Source organism: Eleutherodactylus coqui, chromosome 2 (assembly GCF_035609145.1).
Source record: "Eleutherodactylus coqui strain aEleCoq1 chromosome 2, aEleCoq1.hap1, whole genome shotgun sequence".
NCBI classification, from domain to species: domain Eukaryota; kingdom Metazoa; phylum Chordata; class Amphibia; order Anura; family Eleutherodactylidae; genus Eleutherodactylus; species Eleutherodactylus coqui.
This window is the reverse complement of record NC_089838.1, coordinates 20,129,839-20,144,784: the sequence shown is the minus strand read 5'-3', so window position 1 is coordinate 20,144,784 and position 14,946 is coordinate 20,129,839. Positions and strand designations below refer to the sequence as shown.

Below are 14,946 nucleotides of genomic sequence, written 5' to 3'. Positions count from 1 at the left end.
GAAGTTCTGCAGTGGAAAATTCACATCTTTCTGGTGCAAATTTGTTTGCAGATTTGTTAACCTGTTGCCCCGCTAGTTTCTCCTGGCCTCCAGCAATGACATCTTGACCCTTCTGACAGAGAGCCAATATACAGGGTGTGGCCAAAAATATGGAAACACCATACAAAATGCACGGTATTTTAATCATTAGCACTTTGGCTGAGAGCTTTCCTGCCAAATTTGTGTTTACTTCACCTCTTGCCCTGCTCTGGGTGGTTTTGGAAGCCAACTAGTAACAGCAGCTGAGTGGCTCAAACCCCTGACCAATGAAACCTTATTGCTTGGGTAGATGTGTCATATTATCTCTACTTAAAATTGGTCTCTACATGATTAATTGAAATATGATTTATAATCCCATGTAACTTAAAGCATGTATTTTGTACGGTGTTTCCATATTTTTGTCCACCCCCTGTATCTATGATAGAATTGAGAACCTTTCACTGAAAATCTGCTTTAGAATAAATGAGTTGCCTTCTCAGAGAGGGAGGTTTGCATGCACATGTATTCTTATGGAAAGCGACTGTTTCTATCTCTCCTCAGTCTAAAAAGTCAAAACTTTAGAGATTCTCAATCTCTCAGGATTTTGTGATTATACTTTGGACAGATGTGAGTTTCAGTCTGTGCAAAATTGGGTTTTTATCCACAGTTCTAGGACAGAAAGCTGCAAGTCAGGCGATGGCTGAATGATAAAACGGTGGAAAATAACAGATTATATTCAGCGATGTCTGCAATGCAGTGTTTGCTTAAATTCGCTCAGGTAAATAGAAAGATATTTCTTCGAGAAGGGCGCACTTACTTCTGCTTATTCTACTTTTTTCTCTACTTAAAATTCTCCAGACAGTTTCAGGAACCATTTTTTTTTACTGTTCCAATGTATCTAAAATAGAAAAACGAAGCAACCTGAGAAATCATCTTGTTTAGAAATATCTTACCATTTTGAGTATACAGCCCCTATGCAATCCACTGTGTCTCTATAGTTACAGACTACAAACAACCCCAGTGTAGTCAGATTCAGCAGTCATGAGATACTTCATCCCCTCTTTTTGCTAACCTATAGACAGTTGAAAATGGGACGGCTGAAAAGATTAAAGGTACTTTATATGTAGTGAGAATTTGTTTGCCTGAGTGAATGAGCAAATTATGACACAGTTTGCTCATTCACTCGGGTGGTTAGTTTAAACCCTTCTTGCTCCAAGGCGTAAGTTTACATCCTGGCAGCGGGGTACTTCCTGCAACAGGGCATAAACTTACGTCCTGGGGATAGCGCGAGATCATAAGTGATCTTGAGCTATCCGGCAGTGGGAGCCGGCTCTCAGTCATAGCCGGCCACCCGCTGCAACAGCGGGGCTGCATCGAAGATGCGCCCCCACTTTTAACCCCTCCCAGGCCGCGATCTATGTAGCGTGCTCCCTTTGTGAAGTTGCCGGGCTCTCGCGATATAATCTGGCAATGCCTTATCCAGTAGTCCTGCAGTGCCTTATCAAAGCGATTATCAGTGCTGTGCTGTAAGTCCCCCAGAGGGACACAAATAGTGTAAAAAAAAAAAAAGATAATAAAAATGTACAAAAAAGAAAAATGTAAAAAAAAAAATGTAAAAAACCCCCTTATTTTGTGCTTTTTCTCATACTAGCATAAAAAAAGGTAGAAAAAAATTAAAATCCCACATATTTGGTATTGTCGCGTTTGTAACAATGTGTACTTTTTAGCGTTTTGCCTCCCTAAAAACGCAATAAAAGTGATCAAAAAAGACGTATGTACCCCAAAATGGTACCAATAAAATCTACAGCTCGTCTTGCAAAAAATAAGCCCTCATAGAGCTCCGTACATAGAAAAATAGAAAAGTTACAGGACTTTGAATGCAGCGATTTAGAAAAAAAAAATCCAAAAAAAGGGTTTTTATTGCAGAAAAGTGGAAAAACCTAAAAACATATAAGAATTTTGGTATCGTACCAGCCTGCAGAAAAAATGCATTGTGTCATTTATTCTTCATGATTAACGCTATTAAACAAAAGTTCGCCACGCAAAAAACAAGCCCTTACACGGCCGCGTTAACAGAAAAGTAAAAAAGTTATGGCTTTTGAAAAATGGAGATGAAAATCCGCCAAAAATCAGTGCGTCCTTGAGCCCAAAATAGGCCGTGTCATTAAGGGGTTAAGCATAATGATAATTTTTTGTCTTTGTAACAGGATTGTTCAGTTCGCGGTACCACCGAATGAGAATGACTGAACGATCGGCATTAATCGGCATTTAAATCCGCGAATGAGCCGCATATGCTTGCATGAAATGAACGATAAGCGAACCAATTATCGTTCAATCGTCGTCCGCGTTTACAAAGAATATCGGTCAAATTTGAGCGATCCACTGCTTTTTTGAACGATAATCATTCCGTGTAAAAGCACCTTAAGACATGACTGCAAGATCAGACTGCACACAGGAGTACGGTATTCTGTAACCACTGAGACACATAAGTGTAATAGAGTAGCCCTGACACGCTCCCCATTACACAGAGCAGCAGCTCAGCTGATGTCTGATGCAGCCCGGGAGCTGCGCAGGTCCCGCTCCCTCCTGGTCCAAGTTGCAGCAGGAAGAGGGGGACGGAAGAGAAGGAGACAGGCGCATGCAAGTGCTGGCAGCAAGGCCCAGCTTCTCAGTCCTGAGTATGGCGAGCAGCGCCAGAGAGAGATGCTGAAAGGGCCCAATGACCAGTGGCCCAACATCGAAGGAGTAGGAGTCCCACAGGGGACTTGGTCTCTTAAGAAATGCTGACAGCACCACGGATCTGGGAATAGGGCAGAGCAAGCTGCATGGAACATAAGACCGTTAGTGTGCGCACAGTATAGAGACTATGACAGACTGATGTGACTGGGGGAGTATCTGTAATATGGGGGATGTGGGAATTGTTATGCTGTTGTGTGACATTTCGTAGGAGAATATGAAATCTGATGCCTTTTCTCCGTAGGGAGAGCACCTTTCTCTAGAACTTGCCAGTATATGTTTATTTTATTATTTTTATGCTATTTTATATGAAAGGAGATCTGCAGCTAAAATTTTTTGGGCTCAAGCACAGAAATATGTAGATGAACTACTATAGCCGCTTCCCGAGCGTTTTTAAGCATATGCTCAGAAATGCTATCTTTTCTTATTAGGGAGAGCACCTAGAAGGTAAGTGAGGAGACTTATAAGGCCATTCATGCTCCTCTGGGTAATATGCAAATAAGGGAGATGGAACAATACCTTAGCAGTGCCACCTATTGGAAGGCAGCATTCCTTAATGTTAATACTCTTTTTACAAGCCTTGTAACAAGCTTTGCAACAATTCCCAGTTATTGTTACAAGACTTGTATAAAGAGTCTAACATTGACATGCAGGAATGCTGCTATCCAATAGGTGGCGCTGCGGAGGTATTGTTCCATCTCCCTTATTTGCATATTACCCAGAGGAGCATGAATGGCCTTAAAGTCTCCTCACTCACCTTCTAGGTTCTCTCCCTATGGAGAAAATATGGCATTCCTGACCCACATCACAGGCCTCTCGCTAGCCGAGCCAGAAACCTACTGCACACTAATGAGGAGGAAGCAGCCCAAAACAGCTGTCTGTGTATGGATTCTGGCTTGGCTTTCAATTCCCAGTCATGATGTCAAGGCTTGTATAAAGAGTATAACATTGACTTGCAGGAATGCTGCCTTACAATAGGTGGCGCTGCAGAGGTTTTGTTCCGTCTCCCTTATTTACAGTATGTGCTATACTGTAATGGGAGAGCTAGGCACTTTGGGGTAGTAGTGCAAAGCGCCAGTAAGAGGTGATGTGGGGTGAAAGTGTACTGGAGACGTCTGTTGTCTGATGTAGCTCAAGACCCACACGAGCCCGACCCCCTCCCGGTCTGAGATGTGGCTAGGAGAGGGAAATGGGTGATAATGAGATAGGCACATGCAAGCACTGGTAAAAAGGCCCTCTCCCCTGGCAGTGCAGCAGTAGTAGGGTGCAGGACACGTTTGAAGGCACTGGAGGCATCGTATTTGTGGCGCCTGAAAACCCTGTGTAAGGAGGTTCCACCTCCCATGTGACACGCTGGTAAGATAACCAGTGAGTCACTGCCAGAAGATCTGGCTCCTCTGCAGGGACAGGGTACAGCCCTGAATCTCAGAGAATGTTCTTGGCACCTGATGGTGCGCTATATAAGGACTGCTAGTAGCACCACTGGAGGTGGACACAGAAGAAAGCGTTGGGCAGCAATGACTGTGTAAGGGCTGACAGCTACAGCAAAGGGAGCCAGCAACAGATAGCTGGTGATGGCTGCTGTGAATAGAATGTGGTAGGAGCAGTGCCGTCCCCAATCTGGGGACCACCGCCCAAGAGAGAGATGTGGGCCAAAAACCCCAATACAATCTGTCCGTACATGGTTATCTTTTCCTTTGAGAGAAGACTCTAGCTTTGGCTTATATTCCAAGTCAGTGTTACAAGGCTTGTTAAAAGTTCTGACATTGGCTTTTAGGAATGCTGCCTTCCAATAAGGTGGTGCTGTAAGGGCATTGTTTCTCTTCCCATTTGCATAAATTTCCCAGGGGACCATGCATGGCCTTATAGGTCTCCTCACTAGGTGCTCTCCCTAAGGAGAAACCAGACCCTTCCGGGTTTACTAGCACTATGATGAGTACAAGTAGTATGGCTGAGAATGTGATGTGGGCCCTGACTGTCGACTGACCAATGGCTGGCACTATTACGACTGGCAATATTAAATGGGCACTGATCACTGGCAAACCCCAGCACCTTGGTTAGAGGAATGATTGTGTATATGTTTCTGCAGCATTTCTTCAGGTCCAATAATGCGGTGGAAACAGTCGGGTTGAAATGTCATTAGTATAATCCCAACGGTCAATGTCTTTGTTGTCCAGCAGCGGTGGGCACGTCCTAGTGGGATACAATCACACCCATTGGAAGAAGGATCCTCCTGGCCTTTAAAACACGTTGGGAACGGTAGGGGTATTTTACATAGATCAGCTTCCCGCTACAAATCTGAGGTTAATTAACTGTCTTTTACTAGAAAACTAGGATTCTCTCTGTATTATTAGACCTTGACATTTTGCTGCCAGCAGCAGAGCCGTCTTCTATCCCGTGGTCTGGACGAGTTGCCTAGCAACAGATGCTTCAAATATCACTGCGGCGTATACTTTAATCCTGGAGCCTTCTCGATTTTATACCAAAATGATTATTAGGTGCAAGTAGCCGAGTGATGCAAGAAGTTCCTTTATAATATGAGACTAAACCGCAGCAACAATAAAATGTCTGATTAGGCTTCAGCTCCTTGCTTGGTGTTAGATCAGATAAAAGGGAAATCAGTACGGAGATCTCTTATGTGGGCACTGATAACTACCATGTATGGAGAGCAGTGAGACAATGGCATTCCAACTAGATACAGGGTCGGCCATGGAAATGTAGCCCGGCACTACCAATCGGTCTGTTGCCAACAGCGACCAATCACAGCGCAGCTTTCATTTTACCTCAGCAGTATAAGAAATGAATGCTGCACTGTGATTGGTTGCTATGGGCAACAGACATAGATTTTGTTTAGGACCGCTTTCATGAGAGTGTGGTGCCGGGTTACTTTTCATGCTCCACCCTGTGCTATACATTTAGGGTCAAAATGTGGGGAGGCCTCTGCCACTTGGAGTGCTTAACCCCTAAAAACCGCCCATATGCCTTTTCATGGTGGTTTTTACGGCACAGCATCAGAAGCTTGGCATGGGTGACAGCCTGGCAATTGCTCTAACAGTGGTGACCGTAGAAACCGCTGATCCCAGCTGTTTAAGCCTTTACATGTCATGGTCAATGCAAAAACAGTAGGTAAAGGGTTGACAGAGGGAGGGGCTTCTTTTGTTGCCCATCCGACCCCCGCGATGTTCTGGGAGGCTTGAAGATGGCCTCTTGGTCTGCCAGGTCTGTGTTAATGGGAGCATTCAGGTTTTTTTGTAACATAGGCACTCTGGTTCTGTTAATCTGGGCAATTTGGCTCTCTCATTGGGGGCATTCTGGTTCTGTCAATGAGGGTATTCCGTCCTTGCTAATGGGGGTACTCTGGCTCTGCAATTGGAGGCAATCTGGTTATGTTAATAGGAGTACTTTGGTTTTGTCAATTGGGCACTATGGCCCTGTTAATGTGGGCACTGTGGCTCTATCAATGGGGTCTTTGGCTCTGCTAATGAGGGCATTCTGGCTTTGCTAATGGGGGCACTCTGACTCTGTCAATGGAGGCATTCTATCTTCATTAATGGGGGCACTCTAGCTCTGTCAATGGGGCACTATGACCCTGTTTATGTGGGTACTTTGGCTCTATTAACGGGATCTTTCTGCCTCTTATTTGGGGCACTCTGGTTCTGTTAATGTGGGCATTCTGGTTTTCTCAGTGGAGGTATTCTGGCTCTGTTAATTGGGGCAATATGCTATTGTGGAGTTAGAATTCGAGGAAGAGGGGTATTTTTGAAATTCCCCTAAAACCCAATATCAAAAGCTGGCAATTTTTCTGGAAACTAGCAAAAGTATACCAATGTATTAGGATGACTTTATTCAATTACTCAAACTCATGCACAACATCGGTCTCAAATGGCATTGGTACGGATGGAAGGTGCTAAATGTTCCATGATCCATCCATATCCATCCTTTATTAAATAAGTGTCATTGATAACTTGTTTCTAGTGATGAGCGAACTTTTGAAAAGTTCAGTTCGGCCTGTTCGCCAACCTTTTGCAAAAAGTTTTGTTCAGTCCGAATTAGTTCAAACTCACCCGAAAGTTCACCAAAAGTCCTAAAACTGATGTATAACACTGTCTTATAGCCATGAAAGCTCTGTATAACACTCTGAGGGTGTTATACATCAGTGTTCAGGACTAGAGATGGGCGAACGTACTCGGTAAGGCCAATTTCGCAATTGAGCACCGCGATTTTCGAGTACTTCACTACTCGGGTGAAAAGATTCGGGGGGCGCCGTGGGTGAGTGGGGGGTTGCAGAGGGGAGTGGGGGGGAGAGGGAGAGAGAGAGAGCTCCCCCCTGTTCCGCGCTGCTACCCCCCGCTCCACCACACCACGCCTTGCCCCCCGGCGACCCCCGAATCTTTTCACCCAAGTAGTGAAGTACTTGAAAATCGCGGTGCTCGATTGCGAAATCGGCCTTACCGAGTACGTTCGCTCATCTCTATTCAGGACAAGTGTTGAGTGAATCAGACCAGTAGAACTCTGTTTCAGGTCCAGTTTATCTAAAACCTCAGTTCAGTTTCATGCCGAACTGAACTTTTAGCAGAGTTCGACCTAAAACAGAGTAATACTTGTTCAACTTGCCACTACGCTTTTTATAATGGCTTTGCCCTTTCATGATAATAATAGACATATTATTGCATATTTGTTGTGTATATTGTATCTCCGGTACTGCCTGATGTCAATACACATATCTTGTGTTCCCATTAAAAGACATAGTCAGAGTACCCCCATAAACAGAGTCATACTGCATTTGACAGTTGCGCAAATTCTGGAATATTTTGTATCGGGGTCAAGTCTACTTCCACATATGATTTAAGAAACATACTTAAACAACACCTAGATCACCTATATGAAAAGTAATTGTCATCTTAAATATTAAAACACGCTTTATAAACCCATTTCTAAGACTTACCTGTTGGCCTTGGGACAGCATTGCCATGACCTCCATCAATCGCCTTAAAAGGTTTATATGATATGTGGAAACTCAACTCACATGGTCCATTAGGAATGGCAGCAAAGAACCCATGGTGCCAAGGAAATAATTATTTGATAAGGGTAAATAGAAGTGTCTAGAGTTTTGTTCGTAGTCTTATAGGACTAGGTGGTCAAATTCAACCTCAGCAGCATTTGTATGGTGTTTGCATTACTTTGGGAATGATATCTCAAAACCCTAGAAGCAGGGGCGTAACTATAGAGGGTGCAGGGGATGCAGTTGCACCCGGGCCCAGGAGCCTTAGGGGGCCCATAAGGCCTCTCTTCTCCATCTAGGGAGCCCAGTACTATGAATAAAGCATTATAGTTGGGGGCCCTGTTACAGGTTTTGCATTGGGGCCCAGGAGCTTCAAGTTATGTCTCTGTGCAGCATGGTTTAGGTATGGGTACGGGTACAGATACAGATAGAGGGGGCCAGCTCACCTTTTGTATCAGGGCCCCTGAGCCTTTAGTTACGCCCCTGCCTAGAAGCTAAAGACCCCTGTACGCATTAGACAAAAGTCAACTGAACCCATCGATTTTGGTGGGACTGGCCGACTGTAAGTTGTGTATGGCAGCCTTCCGACTTTCCCCTGGAACACTATATGAGTGTATGAGGCCATTTTGAAGCTCTGAGTTCAGTTTCCTGCTTTCTCTTCGTGTGAAGAAACTTCCTAGAGTATTTTTAATAGATCATTGACATCTAAAGTCATGTCTATTACTGGTTGATACCAGCAGCTAATGACTACCTTTAGTATCTCATTGCTGGTACTAATCTTTATTGACGTTAAAGAGACCATTTTGAAACTTCATCCATCTTTGTTACATACAATTCTGTTATCTGTTCAAATGGTCTTATCACTTGGCAAGTAATCCCACAATAATCCTGAGTCAGTTCTTTGGCTGGGGTCAATTTTTACTTAGGAGGTAAGTGCCTTTGAAACCAGTTGTGATGGGTTGATATATTGTTTTATTGGTATACTTGAATAAACCCCCATTTACTTACCGTATTTACTGGTGACCATTATTCCAAGCATAAAACTGGGATATATATATATATACATTTTGCATTTTATCATTGCAACACAAGCTATTTTGATGTGGTGACATATTTTGAACATGGATATCAGCTTTAGGGTTATCAACAGCTTCTAAAAGGATTGGACTGCTGGGACCACCACTGATTCCAAGAACTGGGCTTCGGCACATCCTGAAGTTCAAGTGCTCGCTATCTGCAGCAGTTCCATTGAAATGAATGAAGTGGTGGTGTGCATATGTGACCGTTCCTGCCCTCACTTCAGAATGCGCCAGAGCCCCATTCTCCGGATTAATGTGGTTGAACTTCCTACCGATCTGAAAGTTCTCCCCTATCGTGTGGATTGGAGATAACTTTCAATCATGGCACAGGCTCTTTAATATAAAAAAATCAACCATTAAAGCATATATCCACCCTTGAAATCAACTTTTATATAGAAATAATCTAAATAAAAAGTTAAAAGGGTGTTCCAACTTAATTTCTTTATATCATTTTGAGCCCCCTACGCACAAAATTATATTTTGGCAATATACTCACTATGGTACCGGAGCACCGTTTTCGTCACCACCGCATCTGTCATGTGAAATCATCAGGTCTTCTGGCCTGATAATGTTCCATAAACCTATCATGTGGGCCTACTATTATCTACAGCGGTCATGTGAGTAAACAACCCTGTCACCACTGCAGCTGAAGTAAACATAAGTCCAGGGGACCGGGGCAACAGCAGGGCAGCAATGCGGTAACAGGGAGGTGAGTATTGTTGGTTTATCTTTATATATGGTTCATCCCCCAGTGCCACCAATGTGTTTATTATTCAGAAAAGTTCTTTAAGTAAATTTCTAAATATAATTCATTATTTTTCTTTTATTGATCCTGAGATAGGCCGAATGCACTCAGGCGGTTCAGATTCCGGAATCAGACCCTGCCCGCGGCCAGCACCGCGCGTACCTGCTGTTTCTTCTTTTCTTCTGTACTGCGGATGGTCCACACGGTGAGCTGTGAGTTCTGATTTCCATATGTCTATTAACCCTTTCCAATCCACTGTCTGACGTCTGAAGACATTCTGATTGAAGGCTGTACAGCTCCGATGTCGGAAGATGTCCGGCAGGGTATTCTTACTGTATACGACTGGCTGCTCTGTTGTCACGCGCCTCTCCAGCATGTCACATACCGCAGTACTGGCTTTACCCAGCAGGCGGCGCCATTGTATAATGGCAAAAAGGGAAAGCCCCCTAGGAAACCCTGAATCCAAAATTGGATTGCAAAGGGTTAATATGATTTGAACCCTAAAATAATACTGAATCCCCTGTTTTAATGATTCTTGAAGACCCGATTAAATGATAAGCCTCTAAATGGATTGTCTGAATGATGCACATAGCATAATCTGGGCCCTAAGCATTAAAGGTCGGCCCACTTATCAACTACTATAGGCAGTATGGATATATATAGCCTCCCCTAGGTAATATATACACTTTAACAGTATACGGTCCAGTCAGATTATAAGGAGGGCGCAAGTCCATGTCTGAGGGCCTCCACAAACCTAAGGAAATGCAGGGATCTTACAACCACTGTCTCTTTTTTTCTTATATCTATCTATCTAAGAAGACCCTTACAGTCAGGAGGGAAAACCTGTAGGACCCCAAAATCTAAAAGGTACAAGCGATACTTTTAAAAGTTTGCTATGGAGCATGGCATTTTCGATTTATGCTTCTGAAATGTAATACTTTTATGGCTAGTGTATATACTGATCACATCTGAGGTCCCCTACCTAAAAAAATAGGGAACCTTGGTGGTCGTTTATCTGAGAAGATGGGGAAATGGATGTATGTGGCTCTCTGTTTTGACGTCTAAAGATCCCCCTACAACAGTAAATGCTCATGACCCCTGTTCCAATCAACTCATACACATGCTGATTCGAGCATCCATGTCATCTGGGTGTGGAGAGGGAAGTAAGCTATTGCCAGAATCCTCTGGCATCAGCTTATCTTAGTTAAAAACAAATGGATTGGGTGTTAAAATTCAACTTGCCAGAAGCATCTCTCCCCCAGCATAAGATAGTCAGCTGGTCCTGCCAAAATTGGTGGATTCCTCTTTTATGTGTATGGGGCCTTAACAGAGGCACTAGCTGGGATATTTGTATAAATTCCATAGATTTCAGTATAGAGAGCCATATGTATACCAGGCACCCTCTCCTATATATGGGGATCACTTGAGGTCTGGGATGCAGAGGTGGTGGCCCCCATCATTTTTTTTCCGGAGGCATGCACCAACTTTAAAAGGGTTGTCCAGGACTTTTTTCCATTGATGACCTGTCCTCGGGATAGATCATCAATAAATCCGCTGCTCAGGATTCCCATGATCAGCTTATTCCTGGCACTGCTGCCAGTATGGACAGCACAAGAAGCAGATAGTGCTGTCCATACCGCAGCGGCTTGGTTGGTGGTTCAGGCATAGCTCCTATTGAATTGAATGGGAGCTGCACCTGTAGTACTGTACCAAACTGGTCCGCTGGAGTATGGATAGCATGATCTGCTTTCTGACAGGTGTGCCAAGAATAAGCTGATCAGCGAGGATCCTGGGGACAAGTCATAAATTGAAAAAATGGTCGAAGACCTAGAGAACCGCTTTAATCCAGCTCTATATGCAGAACAGGCTCAAAATTGGTCTGTAACCCTAGAATCATTATTGACCACCACTGAATAATCAACGTTCACCACTAATATAGTATGCTGATTGTCAATGCCACTTTTGTACAGACACATTCATACCATTTACACACAAGTGTATACGGAAGTAACTTTGCCTCAAAGAAAGGAATCACGTCCATTTTATATTAATTCAAAGAAAAAAAAAAGAAAACAAAGAGGAGATACGCAAGAAGCAAGGAGATGTTGATGAGAGATACCACCTCCCCATCACATCTTAAAAACAAACCAAAGAATGCTTCTGTTGTTTGACCAAACGTAATCTCGCTTAGCACTTTTGACATCAGAGTTAAAACAAATACAGCTTCTGTGGAGAAAAATATCCAGGTATCAAAGAGGAAAAACAGAATGAAACGCTTGAAGGGAATAAATGTGGAGTCCACTCTCGGGGTAAAAACCGAGCTTGGTTCCACACCTCTGTTTTTAAGAAAGTGTAATAAAAATACAAATTACAAGTGAAACACTCAACATCTCCAATGCTGATTTGTTGTGTCCTGCACTCCACCAAGTCTTGTCTTGAAGTCACTGAGCAAGTAAGACCTTCTATGTGCAAGACAGATCTTTTTTTTTTTTTTCTTCACTTCAATGCCCTTATCACATGGTCAAGTTCAGTTCCGATAGTAGCAAGGCCCTTGAGTCAGATGGCTGGATAGCTCCTCGTCATTTTGAGGAATTAAGTAGAAAGGATATGTTTCCACTACAAAATGGTAACATACGCTTTTTAGAAGAGGTTCAGAGGAGAACATCTGTTTTTCTTCGTATGCTAAAACGAGAACTCAAAAAATGTAAAAAGTAAAACAAAACTTTTTGAAAGAGGCCATTTGAAGGATATTACTACCCCTACCCCAGCCGTTCCAGGTGAGAGAAAGACTGAGGGGCGGAGAAAACAAATGCAGAATGACTTTGTATTTGCCGATAAGTAATGTAGAATACCAAATGCATAATTCTATCTCCACAACATCTGTCAGCGTGATACAGAGGAGCCCAAGCACAGTCCATTCGTAGCTCCTGACGTTGGTGACATTTCCATGATTGCTGGCAAATTGTGTAATTTTTTTCAGCTTTTTTCAACTTTTTTAAATAGTATAACAGCATTAATGTGAACATTCAAATAACACTACTAAAACAGTGCATGGTCATTTAGGTGGGACTTTATACCCCCCCGAGAATCCAGATGGTGACCAGATGTTGTAGATGTTATATATCAAGTTTATTGGGCTGTCAAGCTTCAATACTTGTATCTGTATCCTCATCTGCTTGGGTCTGTTTGTATAGATATGCCTTTATATGCAGTTATCGATGCTCTTGACTTGAATGACCTTAAGTTCTACTTTTTTGTGCGCTGTTGGTTAGTTGACCGATGCCCTCAAGTATTGATAGTCATGGCTTTAGAGTTGAGATCCATTAGCAAGTACAGACAACTGATGTCTACTGGTAGCATTTAATACTCTGCTGGCAAATTCAGCACCACCTTATGTATTGTTCTTAAGTGGTCCTATAATCTTGGCCACCATAACATGACACTTCGTTTCTCTTCCATCTGCGATGCTGTGGATGACTAAGTCTTCCCCATTTCTTTACTATTCCACGGATTTTATATGTACAACTACTGCATCTCATTGTGAATCTCTACTTTCTCTTGTTCTTGTCGCTTGGTTCTTTGTTCTAGCCGAAGAAGACACCCATTTCAATACATAAGGACTGCTCATATGAAGGACATTCCAGTGCTGTATTTCCTAACTTTGAAGGAAATGCCAGGAGAATGTGCGCCCAAATTTATTCAGAAAAGCTAACACAGGAAAACATAAGGAAAAAGGAACAAAAAAGGAAAAAAAAAATATTCCTCTAAAACAATTGAATATACTAAGAGTTGATGAGTTGAACCATTGTGGGATCAGAGTCTATTGATAACATTCAAATGTCCAGCCCACAAGCTAGGTTCTCTTCTCTTCCCCAATCAGCTCTTTATTGCAGTTACTGTCTTGTAGATTTGCCACAGGTGGCAAAAAGAACAAAGGAAACAAAATAACAAAAAATAGATCTTTGAGTGACTGCGAAAAGTCCATAAAATGTGTCCTTTGTGTTTTTGGCACTGGAAGGGGGAAAGGTCATCATTGCTTCACTAGACAGCGTGAAGTCTGCTTTTATTATAATCCAGTTGCTCCTAGGGCCATACCCGCACTGTGGCTCATACACGGAATTGTCTGCATGGATTTTGGGAAGTCATGACTGACCACTCTTCCATTTTCTCCGCTACCTCCTGCTGTTGAAGGTCTTGGTAAGGTTGCCATACGGACCGTCTCTGTGACTGTTTGCTGTGGAATTAAACAAAAACCCTTTTGAGGAGGATAGGGGTTTAACCCCCCTGTCCTTTCTGCGATACAATATTTCCTAATATACAGTAGATACATTATTGCTAGCTGGAACTATGGGTTTTAATATAAAACTGTAGCATGAAGAGCAACTACACCCACTAACTAAATCAGATCACAATTCTAGATCATGATACTATTTATCAAAGCTCTAACTTCAAACATCTACTTTACTAGGTTGACCTTTGCTCAAGAAGGTAGGTCTAGTATTGCAGTGGACTATCTCAACATAGCAAAATAGCACCTAGAGCAGTCTTCATTATTTAATGGGGTTGTCCGGTTGTAAACTACTTGATGGCCTATCCTCAGGACAGACCAGCAGTAATAAATTAGCAGGGGTCTACCATCTGAAATCCTCACAAAAATTAGCTCTGTTCTCTCTGCAGTGGTCAGGCTTGGCATTGCAGCTCTTTCTCATTCACTTCAATGGGAACTGGGCCTTTAATACCAATCCTGGCCACTACAGTGGGAACAGAGCTATCTGCTTTCTGCAGAAATCAATTCAGTACATGAGTGTACCAGCCTGGTGAATAGCTAATCTGCAGGGGTTACTGGGTGTAAACCCGTACTGATCTACTATCTGTAGTGTATAACGTCAATAGGCCATCAGTAGTTTACAACTGGACAACCCCATGAATAGTAGAAGATACCCAACACAGTGCTCATGGTGTAGGCCAGTGGTCTGCATCCTGTGGTTTTCCAAGTGTTGTGAAACTACACTGTGACTGCACCTGGTTGCCTTAAGACCCAAAGTGATTTAAGGAAACCGACTTCCTTGGACAATCCATTTCTGGTCAGTCCCTCTACAAAAAAATGATCACAGTCTAGTTGCTGGAACGCCTTATTGGTTCTAGCTGCTGGAACCAATGAGTTGTCATGTATGGGGAAATCCATCAGCAAGTGCTCAGTTTCTCTACAGCATCTCCAGAGGAGAACTGAAGCATTACATTGAATTAATGGGCTGTCTGTGTAATGCACAGATATGTTGGGTCCTCCAGCGTTAAAGACTCTCTTTTTGTAGCCTATCTCTGCTCTGGCCAATTTATTAGAATATTATGAGTTTACAATTTGCTAT

General features: G+C 42.9%; 1 protein-coding gene across 3 annotated transcripts in view; it reads right to left on the bottom strand.

Annotated features, from left to right (window-relative positions):
* Positions 1 to 11,611: 11,611 nt before the first annotated feature.
* Positions 11,612 to 14,946, bottom strand: part of GRIA1 (glutamate ionotropic receptor AMPA type subunit 1) — a 261,991-nt gene continuing 258,656 nt past the window's right edge. For all 3 annotated transcript variants that reach the window (XM_066590438.1, XM_066590439.1, XM_066590440.1), the window contains exon 16: positions 11,612 to 13,835. In XM_066590438.1, coding sequence (XP_066446535.1) covers positions 13,647 to 13,835 — 189 coding nt within the window. In that variant the 3' untranslated portion in view covers positions 11,612 to 13,646. The remainder of the gene's footprint in view (positions 13,836 to 14,946) is intronic.